This window comes from Prunus dulcis, chromosome 4 (assembly GCF_902201215.1).
Source record: "Prunus dulcis chromosome 4, ALMONDv2, whole genome shotgun sequence".
Classification (NCBI taxonomy): domain Eukaryota; kingdom Viridiplantae; phylum Streptophyta; class Magnoliopsida; order Rosales; family Rosaceae; genus Prunus; species Prunus dulcis.
The window spans coordinates 11,313,403-11,334,102 of NC_047653.1; the positions used below are offsets into that span (position 1 = coordinate 11,313,403).

General features: G+C 37.3%; 3 protein-coding genes across 5 annotated transcripts; all 3 read left to right on the forward strand.

Moving 5' to 3' along the window:
- The first annotated feature begins 159 nt into the window (after positions 1-159).
- LOC117625754 (plant intracellular Ras-group-related LRR protein 6) lies at positions 160-8,866 on the forward strand. Of its 2 annotated transcripts, XM_034357299.1 has the most exons (21): positions 160-347; positions 511-574; positions 688-824; positions 919-1,005; positions 1,235-1,310; positions 1,585-1,659; positions 1,797-1,866; positions 1,949-2,026; positions 2,133-2,193; positions 2,300-2,378; positions 3,671-3,761; positions 4,371-4,431; positions 4,515-4,582; positions 5,162-5,232; positions 5,540-5,677; positions 5,842-5,946; positions 6,177-6,301; positions 6,423-6,519; positions 6,987-7,061; positions 7,616-7,671; positions 8,457-8,866. In XM_034357299.1, exons 1-21 carry the CDS (start codon positions 283-285, stop codon positions 8,530-8,532), a joined length of 1,755 nt encoding a protein of 584 aa, XP_034213190.1. In that variant the 5' UTR covers positions 160-282; the 3' UTR covers positions 8,533-8,866. The 2 variants fall into 2 exon arrangements, with proteins under 2 accessions (XP_034213190.1, XP_034213191.1); XM_034357300.1 differs by lacking the exon at positions 6,987-7,061 and having other exon boundaries at positions 173-347.
- Positions 8,867-15,365: 6,499 nt separating this feature from the next.
- On the forward strand, positions 15,366-16,419 carry LOC117626796. The gene has a single exon (XM_034358637.1). The coding sequence runs from the start codon at positions 15,459-15,461 to the stop codon at positions 16,191-16,193; it is 735 nt and encodes a 244-aa protein (XP_034214528.1). The 5' UTR covers positions 15,366-15,458; the 3' UTR covers positions 16,194-16,419.
- Positions 16,420-17,415: 996 nt separating this feature from the next.
- On the forward strand, positions 17,416-20,616 carry LOC117625133 (general transcription factor 3C polypeptide 6). Of its 2 annotated transcripts, none has more exons than XM_034356731.1 (6): positions 17,416-17,601; positions 17,756-17,899; positions 18,008-18,058; positions 19,357-19,408; positions 19,997-20,180; positions 20,297-20,616. In XM_034356731.1, the coding sequence occupies exons 2-6, from the start codon at positions 17,783-17,785 to the stop codon at positions 20,352-20,354; spliced, it is 462 nt and encodes a 153-aa protein (XP_034212622.1). In that variant the 5' UTR covers positions 17,416-17,601; positions 17,756-17,782; the 3' UTR covers positions 20,355-20,616. The 2 variants fall into 2 exon arrangements, with proteins under 2 accessions (XP_034212622.1, XP_034212621.1); XM_034356730.1 differs by having other exon boundaries at positions 17,418-17,601; positions 17,780-17,899.
- The last annotated feature ends 84 nt before the right edge of the window (positions 20,617-20,700 follow it).

Sequence of the window (20,700 nt, forward strand, 5' to 3'; positions counted from 1 at the left end):
AGTTGTGTTTTCTAAATTTTTTTTAAAATCACTTATCACCCAAAATAAGCAATACCAAACGGTACTAAGTGATTAATAATATAGTTTTTTTCCGTATGAAATTTTATTATTTAAAAAATAAAAGTAGAAACGAATATATGTGTTTTGTGTTTGAAATACATTACGACCCGAGTAAAGCTTCTTTGAAAGAGATGAAATTAAAGAAACAAACAACAAAACAGTAGTACCCGAGATACTAGTGCAGATCCAAAAGCAAACGCAGCGCGCTCAGTACATCAGTCGATGGATCGGGTTATCAAAGCCGCGAGGAGCTCTGGTTCTCTCAATCTTTCAAATCGTAATCTCAGGTAACATTAGACTGATCACCAGTTAAAGAAAGAAATTTTGTCATCTTCATCACCATTATCTTTGATTTTTTTAACTCTCTTTTGCAATTAAATTTCCATCACATTGAAAATCATTGCATTCATATGGGAACTGGTTTTTTTTTTTTTCCCTCTAATTTGTCAGCCAAGTGCCCGATGAGGTATATAGAAGTACGAGTGCAGTTGGGGACGATGAGAAATGGTGGGAGGTAAATTTGTTTCCCTTATTCATATAGATCAAGAAAAATATGAAATGGGTGCTTCTAATTCTGCAAGTGTGATGTTTTCCAATCGGACTCATGAACCCATTACTTGTTTTCAGGCTGTGGAGCTACAAAAGCTTATTATAGCTCATAACAACATTGAATCACTGAAAGAAGAGCTGAGAAATTTGCCTCTTCTGACTGTGTTAAATGTCAGCCACAACAAACTTTCCGAGCTTCCAGCTGCAATTGGAGAGTGTGTTCTATGTCGATGTGTATTTGTAATTTGTGTTCGTAGTGATCTTTGTCTTATGTTTTTCTTTAATTGAAATGTCGAACACATTTGGCAGGCTTACCATGCTCAAATCATTAGACTTATCGTTCAACTCAATTCTAAAGTTGCCTGAGGAAATTGGATCAGTAACTTCTCTTGTCAAGTATAGCTTCTTCTTCTACCAATTCCCATTTTTCTTTATATATAAAAAATGTAGTTAAAAGACCAGAAGGCTTTATTGGTTCTCATTACTGTATTTCATGCATGTCTGTGGGTCGGCGTGTACATGCCCCTTGTGTTTTTTTTGCTTTTCTTGTATTTGGGTTTGAAATGAACGAGAAAGAAAGAAGAATTCGATTTAGGTTAATCAAGTTGTTGTGTGATCCTTCCAGACTTGATTGCTCGAACAATCAGCTTAAAGAACTACCAAGCTCACTTGGAAGATGCTCAGATCTATCAGAATTCAAGGTAATGCTTCACCTAGGTTGATTGTAGATGTGGTGACAAGGCCATGATGCTGGTAAAATTTGACACAGCAATGTCGCATAACCTTGTAGTGTCGTTGTTTAAGAGCTTGTTCTTTGCCCAAATCTTTGTGCGTGTAGATTGAACTTATCTTCTTTTTTTTTCATCTTAATATTCTGTAAACCTGATGCGTGTGTTAGGAAAGGATTCTTTCCTTTATTTTTTAACATAATATCTGGTTCTGATGAAAAAGTAAGTTATTATACTCTTTTTACAGGCGTCGAATAATGTTATCATCAGCTTGCCAGAAGATCTAGCTAACTGTTCAAAAATGATGAAACTAGATGTGGAGGTATGAGCAAGATTGTATTTTTAGCACCTGTGATGATGAGTTACCGCTTTTTCTTTTTTCTTTGATTATGATGTAATCATTAGTATTTGATAAATTTTGGGGTCTAAAATGCGAATTGGATCATCTGCCTGTGCCAGGGTAACAAGCTAACAATCCTATCTGAGAAGTTGATTGGATCATGGACCATGCTTACAGAACTCAATGCATGTAAATGTCTTGCTCAATGTTTATCTCTACTTGCACATCTTTAGATATGTTGAAACATAGTTTGTGATTGGAACCTATGCAGCAAAAAATATGCTGAGTGGAATACCAGAGAATATTGGAAGCCTATCTCGTCTTATCCGTCTTGACCTTCACCAGAACAGTGAGTCAATTTTTAATTAAGAAACCTTAAATATTCTTTCTTTGGTATGATATGAGCCAACCAGTTCAGCTTTCCTATAAGATGTTTGTGTTTACGAGTTTTGCAGAAATTTCATCAGTTCCACTTTCAATAAAGGGTTGTTCTTCCCTTGCAGAGATCTATATGGGGTACCACTGTTACATGATGCTTTTTAAGTTTTTAGGAGTGTATGGAATTTAAAGAGAACTTTTGCATCTTTGAGATTTATCTGGCACTTTTAACATCAAATTTTAGGAACAATGCGCTGTCTACATTACCAGCGGAGATGGGGGCGCTTTCTCATCTAGGAACTTTAGATCTTCACTCAAACCAGGTAGCTAGAATTTCATTTTCGTTTTTCGTTATAAATACTGTAAAACTTACTTTGGAGGAACAAAAGTTCTTGACGTACATTGGGAAAGAGTGATGATCTCTTTCCAAAAGAATTGCTGCTCAAAAGACATGTTTATAAATATTTTCTTGCATCTCAATATGTTTAATGGTTCGTTGAGTGATGAGTCTAGTTGGAAGTGGTCAATTGAAATGTCTTACTAGTGATCTTTTCATTTTAAGATCACTCTAATTCTGCAGAAACTAAGTTATCTACATATGTTTCAGCACAACTATATGACAATATTCATATATTTAAAACTTTATAATCACCTAAAATACTGCAACATGATAAGCAGAACTAGAACTCCTTAAGCTCTGCATGCCTGCATCACATGTTAACTTTTGTCTCCTCTTTGATTGTCCAATTATTTGTGCATTGAGAGAAAAATAAACATTGTAAAGAAAAAACCTAATTTGGACTATTTATCTCTTGATGAGTAGCTCTAGTTTTTACGTGAATAAACTTATTGGTTTCTGAAAAGCACTTAATGGTATCTTTTTAAGTTTTAACATAGTGGAAAGTACTGTGAAATCCATGGGTAGAACTCATCCTTGGAAAATCAACTTACAAGGTAAGAGTGCTCTTGTGTATATACACCACATCCCAAAGGTACCCAAGAAATGTGGGGATATGTTAACAGTATCCCTTAGTTTCAGAACTAGAGACACTAAGCGCTCCCCCTCCACTCAGGGTAGGAGATACTAACCTGATCTATTGATGTGGTACACCTACTTTGATACCTTGTAGAATCCGTGGGTAAAGTTCATCTGTGAAAACCTGCTTACAAGGAAAGGATGCCCACGATTTATATTTCACCCATCCCAAAGGTTACCTAGGCGATGTGGAACATTGCTAACAACTATCACAAACAATAGCACTTAGAATCTACTAGGCAAGCTTACGGATCAGAGGGAAACTCAGAATGTTATTGAGTTACAAGTTCAGGTAAATAACCTGATTATATAAGAAACAACCTAAGGAAGGGAGAGGAAATATCACAAGACATGGATAATCCTGGCTAATTTAGAAGTAAAGACTAATTAAGGTCCTAATTAAGCTACTATTGACTGAAGTTGACACAATAATTTCCAAAAGGGCAAGTGCTAATTCAGAAGATTAAACAATGGGATTTGATTTGGGTTCTTTACAATCCAAATGCTCCATGAATTCTCCTGCTGTGTGTTGTACTCCATCTTTGGATAACTAGTTTTAAATTCTCTGTGTGCATGCAGTTGAAGGAGTATCCAGTGGAGGCATGCAAATTGCGTCTTTCATTGTTGAATCTTTCAAACAATTCATTGTCTGGATTGCCCCCTGAATTGGGTAAGGTTAGCTAATTTTAATTTGTATTCAACAGTATCTGGTATATATTCATCGAAATTCCTAAATCCTGTATGGGTTGTTATGCTCTAAAAACGTCATATGTATTTCACATTGTGAGTTATATGAAGGGATAGAATTCTACTCTTGTTGATCCAATTGGAAACAGATTTTTAAATATATGGATAAGCCCTTTTTAGAAAGACCCATATGTCCTAATTTACTTGTATAATACCAAGAAGTTCTACTTTTAGAATGTTTTATTAGAAAGATCCTAATACTAAGTAGAACTTTAATTTAAAAGAATAATGGAACTTATCACATAGTGCACTAGTGTTGGCTGTATTTCTCATGGGTGTGGCGGGATTGGGGTGGGTGGGCTAATGAAATGATGAATATTTCCCACAAGAGTGGTGTGGGTGGGAGTGTGGGCATGTGGATGCACTGGATGCACAAATTGAATGATGATTAAACATTGCTGTTTATTATATTAAACTCCACATTGCTCTAATGCCTACCTCCTGTTTACTTATCTAAGGATTTGAAAGTCCAAATTTGATAATTGTTATGTTTGACTGTAATAAATATTCTTAATCGTTTTTCTCTGTTTAGGCAAGATGACTACCCTGCGAAAACTTTTGCTTACCGGAAATCCTTTACGAACTCTCAGAAGGTGAAAGGCGTTTGTTAGCCCTTTTTTTTTATTTAATGCTTTTGTTGAGTAAGTATTTATCTAACAAAAAATTTCCTCTTCAGCTCATTGGTTTCTGGATCAACTCCTACTTTATTGAAGCATCTTCGAAGTAGACTTTCTGAGAATGAAGGTATGTTTATTGACAACTCATGTATGGTTTTTTTTTTTTTTTTTTTTGGGTTTTTCTAACATGCTAATTCTGTAAATTTTTGTGGTATTGTATGGTAGACAATCACTGGACCCCATATGCTTAAGTTGTTAATACATGGAAGAAAAGCTAATACCCTCCGTCATGCTCATAGAGACGCATATAACTGCAGACTGTATAGTTGCAGTTCAACCCTGCAGGTTAACAAGCAAGTAGAGGATGGGGTTTGGAGGTCTTGAACAGGACCTCATCAAAATAAAGCTTTAATACAATGTTACAATGTGATAAATAATTGGTTGAAAAATTATATCATTCCTCTCCATATTGAAGGGATTATGTACAAGTGTGAGTACATGAAATACAACACAATTATAAGTCTAAGAAAGAATCAAACATCCTAATTCTAAGTATATTTAGAAGCCTAATTATAAGCATAAAAATTTGGAAATGTCACTGATAATAGCATCCAACATAGTAAAACTTCCAAAAACTCAATAACATGAAATTACAATTTTCAACCAACTTTTGCCTTAAGTTATTTAATTCGGGTTTCTTATGTAGATGCAGAAGCTACAACTACAAAAAAAGAGGATGTTATTGCCATGGCCGCTCGATTATCAATCGCTTCAAAGGTACTGCTCCTTAATGTTTCTGAAGAGGATATAAGCTTATCTGAGGATGATCATTTTTATAGCTCAACTTTTTTTTTTTTTTTTTTGGGGGAAGCGGGTTCCTAGAAAATGCTAGCATTTATGATGTGATTTGTGCCCCACGTGCGGTTCATGTATAAGGTTGTTGGTGAACACCCATTTTCCCTTTTGTGGGATCTTGGCTTAGTTGGCTATTCTAATATAGGGCTCAGAATTCACCTTTCAGTTAGATCTTTCTTTGAGATGCTAAACTTTTGACTTAAAATTGGTTTTATGGTTTTACATTTAGGAACTTTCTATGGAAGGGCTGGGTTTGACTGCTGTCCCATCAGAAGTATGGGAGTCGAGTGAGGTCACAAAAGTTGATCTTTCTAGGAATTCCATCCAAGAGCTTCCAGTTGAGCTTTCGTCATGTGTCTGCCTTCAGGTAAATATCATTGTACATGGGTTTTTCTGTCTACTGACTTGCAGAATTTTATTTGTTTGTTTGTTTAAATTTGCTTGTTAAGTTCTTATAAAATATAAAATAAAAATCTGCTGTTAAGTTGATTGTGTATGTAAGTTGTCCTTATATTTTATCCAAATGTGCAGACTTTAGTTTTTTCCAGGAACAAGATTAAAGATTGGCCAACTGCAATTTTAAGGTCACTTCCTAATCTGTTGTGTTTGAAGCTGGACAATAATCCACTAAGACAGGTAAATCTTTGTAGCTGGTACAATAGTCTTTTTCATACTTCCATAATATTGAAGAGTTTTAAAGAGAAACAAGGAAGGGACATGGTTCATGACAAATATAATTCTCGGAACAAAATTTTTAATACCTTGCTATAGGACCACTGTCCAAAAGCTTAAGCTGTTGAAGAATGGGCCAACAATGTACATCAAGCTAACTGATCTGAGTACCTTCCTTATTTCTTGACTTGTAGATTCCACCGGATGGATTTCAAGCAGCCCCTATGCTTCAAATTCTCGATCTAAGTGGTAATGCAGCTTCATTACCAGAGCATCCATCATTTTCCAGCTTACCACATTTGCAAGAGCTTTACCTGAGGTTAGTGAAGTTGTGAACACACGTTCACAAATATAGATAATATGAATTCATGTCTGCTTGTAGATATTGGAGTTTTCAATAACATCTCAGCTGTTTGCATACATCTATTTTCACCTGACAGACGAATGCAGCTACGCGAAGTCCCGACAGATATCTTGAGTTTGCAGCAACTGCGGATCCTTGACTTAAGCCAAAATTCCCTCCAATCGGTTCCAGTGGTAACGTATTCTTTGATTAAGAAATAAATATACATCTGATACCCTTCATAGGTTTAAAACTTAGACTTGTCAGGAGACACCTGTAGAGGTTTTATGATAATAATAATAATAGTAGTTATCTAATTGGTAGAAATTTAAAGAGTTTAAAGTGTTCTTATTGAAGTTGGGAGAAAATGTTGAAGTCATTAGGGGGTCAGAGAGAGGAGGCTGGCCCAGAATTTCATTGGAGTTTCACTGCATTCTTTTGTGTCCGTATGGATATTGGGTGTTCTTTTTTTCTTTTAGGACCACAGACGCCTTGGCTAAGTGGTCCTAAAAGAATGAAACCCTCTAAATGGATTGATAAAATGTTCATTTTAGGTTATTCTCAGTTCATAAATCATGTCTGTCCACAGACAGCCTTTCCTCTTGTGGTACATTAATTGCTATTCGAATTCTTGATTGTCTCTGTTAATATTGACATGCAGGAGTTCAAAAATCTTACTTCACTCACTGAGCTAGGCCTATCTGACAATGACATCTCAACACTTCCCCCAGAGTTGGTCAGTATACGAAAACCTTTCATAATTGGATTGGTTTCTTTGGTCGTGACTACAACGAATGACAACACGAATTACCATGTTGTTCTTTATTAGAGAGTATAGATTCCATAGACTCATCTGATTGACTATATAAAATGGGTGGCCCAGTGCATGAGGCTCCTGCCATTCTGGAGTCTAGGGAGGGTCAGATAGAGACAGCTTTTTTGGCCTCATAAAGCGTAGTCTACCTAAAAAAGTGGTTATAAATTCTTATATTACCAGAAGTACGGTCCTGTAGTGGTTGGCTCAGTCCCGAAAAAAGTGAGTAAAAGCCAATAACTTGAATATTTCCTTTTGTTGATAAGGTCACTGATAATTTTTTTTCATCAATGCATTTCCCCAGCTTATGTAACTATAAATATTTCCTACTCTTCTGGATCTTTGTTTTGAAGTAATATTAAGTTGTGCTCAACTTCAAATATCACATTATATGTATGTTGTCTACTAGCTCACTAATATTTTTGTCCAGACTGACTTTGTTACTTTATTCTAACGTAGACAGTTTCTTTGATCAGGGTTTGCTTGAACCTAGCTTACAGGCCTTAAGACTTGATGGAAATCCATTAAGAAGGTATGCTACTTTTTTTGTCATGTCCTATAAGTTTCACTGGAAGGTTTGTTGTCATTCTGTAGTTTTGTGACATTAATAGTTGTACAAAAACAAAAACAATTGACGCAAAGATAAAATTTAGGTCAGTCAAGTTTTATCACTGGCTTACCGCCAGATTCCTTGATTGTCTGGGCGATATGGTTCAAGGATGTATGGCAATCGCTGGGGTGTGGCCTCGTGCATTAGTCAGCCGGTAAACAATGTCATTGATAATATTGTTACGAATTTATGCACTGGTGGACAAAGTGCAAGGCAAAAGTACACCTGTAAGGTTTGCCTCTGGCCGAAACCTAAGACCAATTGGAGCCTGATCCTTCGCTCCAAATCCAACTGCTCGAGTTCCTATTTGATGTGGATTTTGAGCCCCAAGGTTACAATCATCATATAGATTGCTTATAGTGCTAATAAGGCATAGTTAAATAAGATGCTAATTACTGAAACGTACCCTAGACAATCCCTTGCTTTCAATTCCTTTATGAACCAGGAAAGTGGTGGGGAAGCACAAGTTGCATATTTTCCTATAAGAGGCCAAAAGATAGATTAAAAACACAAAAATATCAGCTAGGCAATGCACTCCATCCAAATGCATGTTAATCGGTCATGCTTCCCACTGCAAAGTGAATCCCATGGTTACAGGATGAGAACTTGTAGAATATACTTAATTTCTATGCGTACTAGAGTTTTTAAATTCCTTGCTGTCCTACGCATCATGACCCTTCTCATTTTATGTATATATACTTGAACAGCATCCGGAGGACGGTTTTAGACAGAGGAACCAAAGCTGTTCTGAATTATCTCAAGGACAAAATTGTTGAAGCTTAGAATCTCTGCGCATCACTTCTTGTCCATCCAGACGTGCTGTCCCACTCTTTTCGCATGCCCAAGTTCTTGATTTGAAGACTACGGTGCTTGTATGGCTCGTGTGTCGTGTCGCAGCTTGTATCATTTGAGTTTATTATTGATTTTTGGATTCCATTATTATGGAATATACTTGCTAAGCTTCCACACCCCTACGTATTTAAATTCCAGATCAATTGTGTGTTTCGTTTTGTTGTTGTAATTGGAGCTGACTTGTGAGTGCTATGTGAATGTACCAATAAATACATTTTACAGATAATAATAACAATATTACAGATCAATACCTTTAACAGTATCAGATTTTTCCTGTTCTCGTAATTGGAATTTTGCTTCATTTCCTTTTTTTTTTTTTCTCTTTTTCTTTTCCATTTTACCCATAAAAACTCAAAACAAAAAGGAGATTTTAAAATAAAATAAAAAACTGACAATGGATAGAATTTAGTACCACCATCCACGCTTCTAGACCAGGAGCTTTATTTCAATTTATTATAAATCCCCCATTGGACCAAGGTCACCTCATTTTCTCTGCATGAAAACTGTGAGTGAGACAGAGAGAGCACCACTATCACCATGGTTCTGGAAATCGCCATTGTTGCTTCCTTTAATTTGGCAAGTTCAATTAGTTGAACCTACAGGTTATAACTACTGGTTATTAGCTGTGATTTTCCCCAAAATGTAGCTTCAGAAGTACATTGTATTGTTGATCATTAATTAATGTTGTTGTTCTTTGAATATTTGATTTGCTTAATCTCGTAGGATTTTCTATATAATTACAAATGACCATGTTCCAAAATGACACGGGCATGAAAAGTACCGAGAGAATTGGATTTTCTTTCAATATTCCTGCATTTTCCTGGGAAACAAGCAGGGGCCTTGGGACAATTGGTTAGTTTTAGTTGGGGTTTTCAGTTTTGCACTTCAAATTTTAATTAGTACATTGATCCAACGTAAAACTTATATACAAAGAAAATGTAACAAATAATTTAAAAAACTAAAACAATTAAATTCAAATTTCCTTTCTTTTTTTTTTTTAATGAAAAAAGTTTAGGGCAGGGAGAGGCTACTCCCACACCCAGAGCCCTGCCCCCGGTATGGAATTACAGGACATTTTCTAGATGAAAATATTCATTTTTGGATAGCAATATGAAAATATTTTCATTTTCGTTTATATTGTTGGTAAGAAGATAAAAGTTAAAAAGCTAAGGTAAAAATTAGATCCTTACAGTGAGTCGGTTCGGTTACTCGCTGTGGGCCCTATAAAATCCCCATTCAACCGTGGCCTCCAAGAAATGCTCTCTGCAACTAAAAACTGAGCGACTGTGAGAGAGAAATATGGTGCTGGATATCACCGTCGAGCGCGACCCCGACATCAACGACATCGGCACGGACGCCTACACCATCCACGTGGAGTCCCATCGCATCCTGACAGTCGCTGCCGAGGTCGACAACACGCGCGGGTGGCTCAGGAAGAAAGATCCGCCGTACGACATGCTCTGCCTCACCATCGGATGCCACTGCCTCATCTACGAGTACTTTGACGACAAACCAGCTGGCTTACTCGTCTCCTTCCTTGCAAACCCTAGGGTTTTCACCGTGGGCCCCGACATGGCCAATCTGTGCAGGAAGCTCAAGGCGGACCACGGCATCGAGATCCGGAACGCCGTCGACGTCAACGATCTGGCGGTCAGGGGGCTGGGGAGGGACGACCTGGATCTCTGCCGCTAAGGCCTGGACCGTCTCGCGAAGGCCGTGCTGGGAAAGAAAATGGACGTGGTTAGGCCTGAGGCGGAGCTCTTTTGGCACGGCGAGTATGAGTCTTTTTGGAGCATGAATTGGGAGGTGGTCAAGTTCTATACTGTTGATGTGTATCTGTGCTACTTGATCGGTTTGGAGTTGATCGACGCCATTGACGGTGCTGCTGACCTTAAGAGAAGAAGAAGAAGAAGAAGAAAAACAAGAAAGACAAGTAGGTAAACTCGCCATCTAGCAAAGATCGATTGAGAGCCACTGGTCTCAGTCTCTTTCTTGACGTACGTACGGACTATTATCCTTGTGTTGATTTCGTGGTCTGTTGTTTTGTTTAGCTAATTTGAGCTCGTGAATTAGGGTTCCTAATTGATTGTTATTTGCTTTTATTTCCCCAAAATTTAGCTTGAGAGTTGGTATCGTACTGGAATCTGTTCAGTGTTTGTTCATGTTTACTTTTACAGAGAAAAGTATCGGAATCACTTGGATTTTCTTCTTTCATTTTTTTTCTCGCGCTTTCTCGGGAAACAAACAGGTGATAAGAATATTAGTTAGCTGATATTCAGTTAAGCTGTCACCTGTGTTGTTAGTTAGTATTACCTGTAATTAGTTATTGTTAAGTCGTGCATAAGAATTTGTAATTTCCTTCCTCTTGAGTCTTTCAGCAATGTACTAGTGCTTCGCTGTAATTTTTCCGAAAACGGTGGGCTGTAGTAATTCCTTTCCCCTCTTTTTCCGGCACTATCGCTGTGCGCTGCATGCTCGCCGTACGCGGCAAAGTGCACGACTCCTGGCTATGAACGACACGTGTTGTTCATTTTGGTTGATGCAGTTTGTTATTATCATTTCATTAATTGATTAGCATGGTATACAAATAAATAAAATATATACGATGCGATTTAAGTTGAATATAAGTAGAGCATTTTTCTTAAAAGGAAAATATGATTTTTATTTTTATTTTTTTAATTTTGCTGAGCAAATGTGATATAATTTTCAAATGGGTAAGCCTTAGTCTTGAACCATGGACGAGAAGCAAGGTCTCTATTACATTCTATCCAGTGGCGGAGCCAATCTTTGGCTTGGAGTGGCCCAGCCCTCATATTTTTATATCTCCTCTATTATATTATATATAATATATAAAATTTGTAATAAAAAAACTTATGATTTAAGTTATAGTTCCCTTTAAAACAAATTAGACATTACTAAATTATAAATATTTAGCTTTAAACATGTAATTATTGAATAATTAGATGTTTTATATACTTGTATTTTCTACTTCAACCTCCCTAACTTTTCAATTCTAACTCTGCCCCTAATTCTATCGTACCATAAAGCGAGTTATTGTTTGATATTTTCAGTCTGCCATGAGCATATAACAGTTGATGAACGATTTTAGAATGTATCGGGTAGCTTTGGATTCTGCATTAGGTTATATATATATATATATATATATATATATATATAAATTGTTGTCTATATTGTTGGTAATAATGCGAAACCCATTATGCCCTCAAAATCAATAACATGAGTTTGCTACTGAAATGCTGGATTTGGTGGATTGCAAAATCATACACAAATGCCAAGTTTATTTCGCAATGCATGATAATTAAGAAAAATCATACACCTCTTTATTATTTTTTTTTATCTTTTATAAAAGCATCCTCAATATATACTTTTTCCTTACCAAAAAAAAAAAAAAAAATTAAGGAAAGAGTTTTCAATAATAACGTCGTAAATAAAAATAATAATCAAAATGATTAGCTTTACATTAAAAAATGTCTTACTTCAGTATATGTTTGGTTACACAAGTGAAAGGTTTAACGCTTTCCTCGCCAACATTTGGAAAAAAAAAAAAAAAAATTACTTGAAAAATCTGAAGATATTGGGTTATATTGTAATTTTACAATCAAGAATTAAAAAAGTTGAGGTAAAACATATATATACGTGACACAGTAACTCACAGTGAGTCAATGACTCGCTCTGAGCTTTCCTATATATGTGCGGTCACATCATTTCACCGTGCTCTCCAACATATTCTCTCTGCAATTGAAAAAACTGAGCGAGCGAGTGTGAGAGAAAGAGCCACAACCATGGTGCTCCGAATCACCGTCGAGCGCGACTACACCATCGAAGACAGCAGAACCGACGCGTACACCGTCCACGTCGAATCCCACCGCATCCTGACCGTCTTCACCTGCTCCGACTTAATCGCCACCAAATGGCTCAAGCAAGCGCTCAAGTCCTCCCTCACCAAAACCACCGTTCTCGTCGGTGTCTCGGCTGAGACGGACTACCCTTGGGGCTACAGGCGCAATGAGGACGTGCCGTACGACATCCTCTGCCTCAACATCGGCTCCCAGTCCCTCATCTACGGCTTCCCTTACGACCGTGACAAACCAGCACGCTTCCTCCTCTCCTTCTTCCAAGACCCTAGGGTTTTCCCCATCGGCCAAGGCATGGCCGAGCTCTCCAGGAAGCTTAAGCTTCATCACCGGATCCAGATCCAGAACGCCGTCGACGTCAACCATCTGGCGGTCAAGGGGCTGAAGAGAGACGACCTGGATCTTGGCCGGTTTGGCCTGGACAGGCTCGCGAAGGCCGTGCTCGGGAAGCGAATGGACGTGTTTAGGCCTGAGGAGGAGGTCGAATGGTACGTCGGGGAGAGTTGGAGCCTCCGGAGCCAGAAAGTCAAGTTCTGTACTGTTGATATCTATCTGTGCTTCTTAATCGGATTGGAGTTGATCGACGCCATTGACGGTGCTGCTGGCCCTAAGAAGAAGAAGAAGAACAGTAGCTAAAATGGTTATCTAGCTATGAGCGATGGAGAGCCACTGATCTGAGCCTCTCTCTCAGTACATAACGTACGGACTATTATCCCTCTGTCGATTTCGTGGTCTGTTGTTTTGTGTTTAGCTAATAATTTTAGTAGTGGATTTCGACCAAAAAATAATAATAATAATTTTAGTAGTGGATTAGGGTTCCTAAATGCCAGTTAATAACTCTGAATCTCAATGTTGTTGTTACTGATTACCTGCGATTTTCCCCAATAATATGTAGCTTAAGAGTCGATGAAGTACTCATCAATATTGTTCTTTGAATCTGTGTTTTGTTGTGATATTCGGATATTTCTCATATATTAGTAATATTTTCATGTTGATGTTACGGTGAAGAGGTATTCAGAGACCTGGATCTTCTTTGATTTTTCTCGAGTTTTCTCGGGAAACAAACAGGGGCCTAGAATTGCTTCCTCAGCAAGTTTAGTGGTTATAGTACTGCACAGCTGTAATTTTTGCCAAAATGATTGCTGCAGTAATTATTTACCCTTTTCCTTTTCCGCTAAAAGAGTCAGTAGTCTCTGCAGTTCATTTGCAGCGAGACGTGGGTTGCATGCGCTGTGCTTTACATGCTACGCGCCAAAACGCGTGGCTTGTTCCACGACTTCGTTTTGGTTGATGCGTGCGTGGTTGGTTTGGTTAGTCTCGTTCCATTAATCGGTTAGAGGATATGCCTGGTATAAAAAGACAAGGATATAAGATGGGTTTTTTTTTTAATTTTGGGTTGAGAAAGTGTGAGATGGAATTTAAGTTGAAAATAGTCCATTTATCTTTTAAAAAACATGATATTATTATTTCATTTGACCAAGAAATGCTGTGAATTTCAAATGGGATTTCTATTTGTTTTTACTTAGAAATAGCCTCTTTGCATGCGTTTTTGTTTTTGCAATAGGCTTTTTTTAAAAAAAATTTAAATTTATTTTAGAATTAAAAAAGATAATGGGGGTTATTTTCCATAAAAATAGGATCCATTATCTTATTTTAATTTGAAAAATTCTGAGTTTACCATATTATTATCATTTAATTAATAATTTCAATTCATAATATTTACATTAACCAATATCATTTTTTAATATTTTAAATGTTTCATCATTATCTATATTTTACTTTTTTATTTTATTTTATTTTTTAAATCAAGCTCCTTTTTACTTTATATATATAGATTTAGGCAGACCATGTCAACACCCCAGAGCAGTTAGCTTTTCCAACAAAAGAAAAAAGAAAAAGGAAAAAAGAAAAAGAGATGTTGGTTTTGAATAGAAAATGGGCCTTTCTGGACAAAAAACGGTTGTCTCACTCACATTTGTGATATCATGTCAATGACACGTCGCACATGAGCCATATGTCTGAGAGATTCTACCCGTACGTCTCAAGTTCATTATGCCCTCAAAATCAATAATATGAGTCTCATAATGAAATGTTTGATTTTGTCGGTATGCGCCTAAAAATTTGAAAAGTGCCCAATACCCAAATTAATACAAAATTCCTACTTTTTCGCATAGGACATGGTAATGAAAAAAATAAATTTTAAAAAAAAAGCTTCTAAATACGTCGAAGAAATTGGACACAAGTAATAGCTATTTAAATTTAAATGAACTAACTTTAGGTGTAGTGGTATTTTATTTTATTTTTCCAAATTCCAATATTAGAAAAGGTCCCAAATTGGAACCCCTGTCCTCTGTTGATCAAATAAAAAATGAAGATTTTTTTTGACACAAACAATGAAATGGGGATTTCTTACACACACCCAAGAGTAAAAAGTTCAGAAATTGTATTTGATGTTGATTGCATTAATCAAATTCCTCTAAGTGAAGTAGCAATTCCAGCACTCTCGTTTCAGCGAGTTGCGCTCTAAAGTGAATATTTTATAGTACTCATAAGAGAAGTACACGAGGTTAAAAAGGGAGTGTTTAAATCACTAACCTAATTTGGAACTCCTATCATTAATTAGTTTTAATTATGCCCAAAGGAAGAGTAATCTTCATAAAACAAGTCTTAGTAATATAATTTGGTTAATGTAGAAAAAGAAAAATCTAGTAGAAACCATGTGTGATTAGCTTTTAATTTTTCTCAAGAAACAGTTCGAAAATTTTAAGTTGGGACCTGAAGATTGATCTGTAAATTTTTACTGTCAAGAAATGGAAAAAGTAAGGTAAATGCGTAACACAGTAACTTCCAGTGGGCTTCCTCTATATAAAGTCCCATCGATGGACCGAGGTCACCAAGATATTTTCTCTGCAACAAAAAACTGAGATAGTGTGTGAGAGAAGAAAGAGAAAGGAGAGAAGAGAGAGTGAGAGAGCCACAACAATGGTGCTTGAAATCACCGTCGAGCGCGACTACACCATCGAAGACCCCAAAACGGACGCCTACACCGTCCACGTGGACACCCAGCGCATCCTGACCGTCGTTACCCACTCCGAGTCCATCGTCACCAAATGGCTCAAGGACGCCCTCAAGTCCTCCATCAAATCTGCCGTTCTCGTCGGCATCACGGCCGAGACCGAGCATAGGTGGTGCTGGCACGAAAAGGACAGGCACAAGGAGTATCCGTACGACTTTCTCTGCCTCAACATCGGGGCCCAATCCCTCGTCTACGAGACGTGGGAGACATATTTCAGAGGCAGACACTCGCTCGTCTCCTTCCTCGAAAACCCTAGGGTTTTCGTCATCGGCCGCGAAATGGCCAATCTCTCCAGGAAGCTCAAGGTTCACCACGGCATCGAGATCCGGAACGCCGTCGACGTCAACGATCTCGCGATCAGGGGGCTGAGGAGGGACGACCTGGATCTCGGCCGGTACGATCTAGATCAGCTCGCCAGGGCCGTGCTCGGGAAGCAAATGGACTTGGCTAGGCCTGAGGACGATTTCTACTGGAAATATAGGGACGATGAGTTCCATCGTTGGACCCAGTGCGACGAGCTGAAGTTATTCTGGGCCATTGATCCCTATCTGTGCTTCCTGATCGGTTTGGAGTTGATCGACGCCATTGACGGTGCTGCTAGCCAAAAGAAGAAGACGAAGAAGAAGAAGAAGAAGAATTAAGCTTGCCTTGCCTAGCTATGAAGTCTGAGTCTCTGACCGTACGTACGTACTATGTTGATTTCGTGTTTTCAATTTGTAGTGAAGTTACTAGTATCTGTGACTTTGAATCTCATCAATATCGTTGTTGTTTGCTTTAATTTCCTCCAAAATGTACGTTGTTGTACGTAGCGAATTTCTAATATCACTGAGTAGTTGTTAATCTGATATCATGGATGCTATTTGTTTCTTTCGTTTCCTTTAGCTCTCTTGTGATTCTCTGTTAATCTCCAATATTCGTGTTGATGTTATGGTGAAAAAATGCTACTGATTGAGAGACTCGAATTTTCTTTCACTTTTCTCGGGAAACAAACGGGGGCCTATAATGGCTTCCTCAGCAAGTTTAGTGGTTATATGTACTGTACTGTGTAGGTGTAACTATTCCGAAAATGGTTAACGCAGTAAATTTTCCTTTTTCTTTTTCCGGTAAAAGAGTCAGAAGTCGCTGTAGTGGCTCTCTGTGTGCACTGCATATGCGCCCCGTACGGGATTAACCGTGCATACGCGCGCCAAAACGCGTGGCTTGTTGCAAGACTCTTAAGGGTCATTTTGGTTATAGGTGTAACAAATGAATTAATTGGTTTTTTTTTTTTTTTTTTTTTGGGTAACAAATGAATTAATTGGTTAGAGGTTATAGTACGTATACAAGTATAAAAAGATTAAATATCACCTATAACAAAATGATTTAATTTCATGAAGGAAAATATTTTGACTCATTATGAACTGAAAAATTAATATGCAAGCAAAAGACTTCTAGTTAAAGTTGTTCAGGGTCGTTTATCTCTACACCCAATACGCGTGAATCCTCCTTTTTAATATCGCTTGTAACCCTTTGGGGTTGGGTTTTAATTTTCTTTCTATTTTCTGGTAAGAATCTTAGGGTTTCATATGTACCTAACAACTTCAAGCTTTATCCATGAGCTCTGTGAGAAGATTAAAATGTAAACAAGGGAACCCCGTGGGGGTGTGTGGTTACGTGAGGGCAAGCTGGCCCTAGGTTAATTTTTTTTATCTTACAAAGTTTTAAATTGTTTTTTAGTTCTTAGCGCACCCATGGTGAAATTTGAAACATGGGATGTACCTTTGGGTGTGTAGGTGCACCGATCAAAATGTTGGGTGGTGCATACACAATCCCGTTAGACTTTTTTCAAAACGGCCCATTCTGTTTTGGGCTCGCAAGTAACACTACTATCATTCGGCATCCCATCCTTCGCAAACTTCGCGGTTCGCAGTCCGCGGAGCTCGAAACGGTGCGTTTCATCTCTTCTTCTTCAACACTTCCCACACTGATACAGGTGCGTCAGCAGAGCTCCAAAGGCTGCGTCTTGAACTCCCCCCATAGCTTCTTCAACACTTACATCCCTGACACAGGGTAAGATTATCCTCTCTCTCTGCGCTGTTAGGGCTTATATTTGACTTGAATTTCCCAATTTTTATATCCTGAATTAATTTCACATTCGATTTGGTCAATACATATGCCTTAACTATATGAGCTTATTGTTTAAAAAAAATTTATATATGTATAGATATTATATTGTCGTATATATCAGGCCATGGAGGCAAATACTGTGCGCAATGAAGATGAGGTTGAAGAAGAATATGTATTGCTTGATCTTGATTCTGCTTACTCGCAGTTTGACATTCCACCAAACGCACCCTATGTTCTTTCCGTACGTTTTTCCATTCTTAATTTATCGTTATTTTTATATTTTCAGCTATTTTCAGCATTTACAACTCTTTGTAATGCTACTTTAATATTGAAATGTATTGATTTTCAGGGTTTGAACACAGAGCATCCTGTATTGACTATAGGTGACAAATTGAACTTGGTGAGTTTATATCCTGAAAAATCAAAATCCTGTATTTACTTTTATCGCGATGATCTGTAGTCTAGTCTATGATTCTGTGCTGATTTGAACTTGTTAATGTATCCAAAACTAGAAAATGGGAGAAAATTAGGGTCCTGTAAGTTGAATGTAATAGTATTTGCAACACATCCACAGACTTAGACTCTGTGTGTTTCGTTGCTGAAAAAGAAAAACCTTGCACTCTCTCGGCTTTGTTCATTTGTTAAAGAAATATTATGCTTCTATGCTGTCAATACATTTTTTTTTTCCGACCCAATCTTGAACTTGTTAGGACACTGAGGCTATGAAATTAGTTCATGTTTTTACAGCATATGTTTCGTCATTTTCACTTATGCTGGTTTATGTAACATTGTATGTCTTGGGTGGCAATATAATTTTTTAACTCCGATCTGTGTACTGTTGCTCCTGCTGAGGTTTTAGTACTTTCCTGGCATTGTATGTGTTGTTTATGACTAATTGTACTGTGCAGAATAAATATTGACTAATTTGATTTCCCTTGGAGTGGTTTTTGCTGACATCTAGTTAGTAGAGTCTTTTATGTAGATACTAACCCGTGTTTGAAGAACTACTAAGGAAAGTATAAATTAGAATGTGTTTGCTATGCACAAGCAGAGGGATGTAGCCTTTGAATTGGTTATTTATTATTTCTTGGTGCCCCTTAGACCAAATATTTGTTTTTATTTGATGTCTCTGTCTCTGTCTCTGTCTCTCGCTCTCTCGCTCTCCCTCTTTTCCTGGGGTTGGGGGTATTACGGAAATTGATATGTTGATGAACATGATTTTTTTTTTTTGGTTGAAAAAATGAACGGTTTTCAGTGAGAAGTGAGGTGACAACCCATGTATTTATCAAAAGGGTCATCCATCAGGTCATATTTGTTTATATTGAACAAATTGAAAGTACTACAACTGTTGGCTATTTTGTTTATTTAAGGTCATGATATCGCTCGCTGGTTAAAATCAAGTTGAGGATGTGATGTCTGTTTCTGTTGACTAGATGTTTATAATTCAAAGATGTTTTGGTGGATTTCTTGGTATTAAAAATTAAAAAGTTTGGACATCTGTGGCAGTTGGATAGTAGTTTTTAACATTTATTCCTTAATTGTTACAATTCTCCTTGTGAGCTGTTTCATTATTTTTTTTATTGGTAATTAGTATGTCATACTTGGAAGAACTTGGGCAAATTATGTGTCACTGGAATGGCTTGGAGGTTGAAGTTTGGGTGACATAATTTCCGTTGACTAATTCTTGTTTTCCTACAGATTGGAGAATATCATGAAACGGTTGGGACATGCCTTATTTTTAAAGAAGAAGGTAAATCACATTTTTATCCCACTCAGAAATATCTGTAAGAAACTATGCCTGGAAAACTGTTTTCTACACGTGCACTGAACTCAATATTTCTGGATCTAGATTTTTTGGAAATAGATCCTTTTAATCCCTTCCTTTTTCTTCTCTGTTTTTTACAATTTATTTCTCCTACTGCGACGGGGAATTCAGGTTGTCATTTTATGTTATCCTAACAATGCCTTGTAGGAGCATTTTTTCTACATAAGCAGGAGTAAATGTCCCTCAAATTCTGTTACCAGGATCAGACGCTTTCATTTGAGGGGCAATGAATTTCTGGTCACCAGTTTGCTTTATGATGTGAATATACTTACTGATTAAGTTCACCATTCTTTGATAAGAATGGAGTAACTAGAATAGATATTGAGTGGTGATCTTGATTTTTGATTTAGAGGTTATACCACTTTACTTCTCTATGGAGCTGTTAAAAAATGGTCCTACTGTTTGCGCAAGGTGGTTATGATAGCCAAATACCAGTCACCCGTTCTTTACTACTTGTATCCACCTGCATTAATATAATTTTTTTATTCTAAAGAGATGTATCTCTATTTGCAGTTGCTAGCCCTGTGGTTCATGAAGAAACGGGACCATCAGAAGCAAACCTTTTTGCTGGCAAATGCATAGTGGATCCAAACCAACCTCAAAGCAAGCAAGTAAAACCAGTTACGAGCCTGCATCGGATTATAAAATTTAGATTGGCACCCAATGTTGACTCTGATGATGCATCTAAACAGACTCCGTAAGTAATGTTCATAATGTTTTTTTTGTTATAAAATCCTTGAATTATACATCTTGTGTTTTCAAATCTGATTTTTGAAACGAAAACTCAAATATTTGGTTGTTCGAGTTGTCCAGGGATCAGGTGCAACATACAGTGCATTCAATGGGGAATGACCAACATGAGAATCCATAGTCAACCCTAAGCTTGTGTCGTATAAACAAGGATAACTTGCATGCTAAGCTAAAAGCTGAATGTTGTTGTAGAGCCCCTTTCTGATAAGACTTTTTTCTTTTCCTTTCGACGTAGTTGGCACCATGAGCTTTTTGTAAATTTGAGCCATGTGCGTTTTAGTTTCAGAAAATGAAAAAAGAAACTTATTCGTTAAGGCTTGACCAAGCCATCACATTTGCTGGCCTTCAAAATATAAAATTATTTATCTTTCTTTTGTGTATTACCTGGTTTCCATGAGGCCTATGAGGTGGTTTGTTCTGCCTTCGTAATTTTGAATTCTTTTGCCTCTTGCTCTTTGGACCGCATG

Excerpts from the sequence above, each read along its gene's own strand:
- LOC117625754 (XM_034357299.1), top strand. The coding sequence starts at position 283 with ATGGATCGGGTTATCAAAGCCGCGAGGAGCTCTGGTTCTCTCAATCTT. Across the intron at positions 2,027-2,132 it reads TCTTGACCTTCACCAGAACA|AAATTTCATCAGTTCCACTT; the intron begins GTGAGTCAATTT and ends CGAGTTTTGCAG. Across the intron at positions 6,302-6,422 it reads TTGCAAGAGCTTTACCTGAG|ACGAATGCAGCTACGCGAAG; the intron begins GTTAGTGAAGTT and ends TTCACCTGACAG.
- LOC117626796 (XM_034358637.1), top strand. The coding sequence starts at position 15,459 with ATGGTGCTTGAAATCACCGTCGAGCGCGACTACACCATCGAAGACCCC.
- LOC117625133 (XM_034356731.1), top strand. The coding sequence starts at position 17,783 with ATGGAGGCAAATACTGTGCGCAATGAAGATGAGGTTGAAGAAGAATAT. Across the intron at positions 17,900-18,007 it reads ACGCACCCTATGTTCTTTCC|GGTTTGAACACAGAGCATCC; the intron begins GTACGTTTTTCC and ends ATTGATTTTCAG. Across the intron at positions 19,409-19,996 it reads CCTTATTTTTAAAGAAGAAG|TTGCTAGCCCTGTGGTTCAT; the intron begins GTAAATCACATT and ends CTCTATTTGCAG.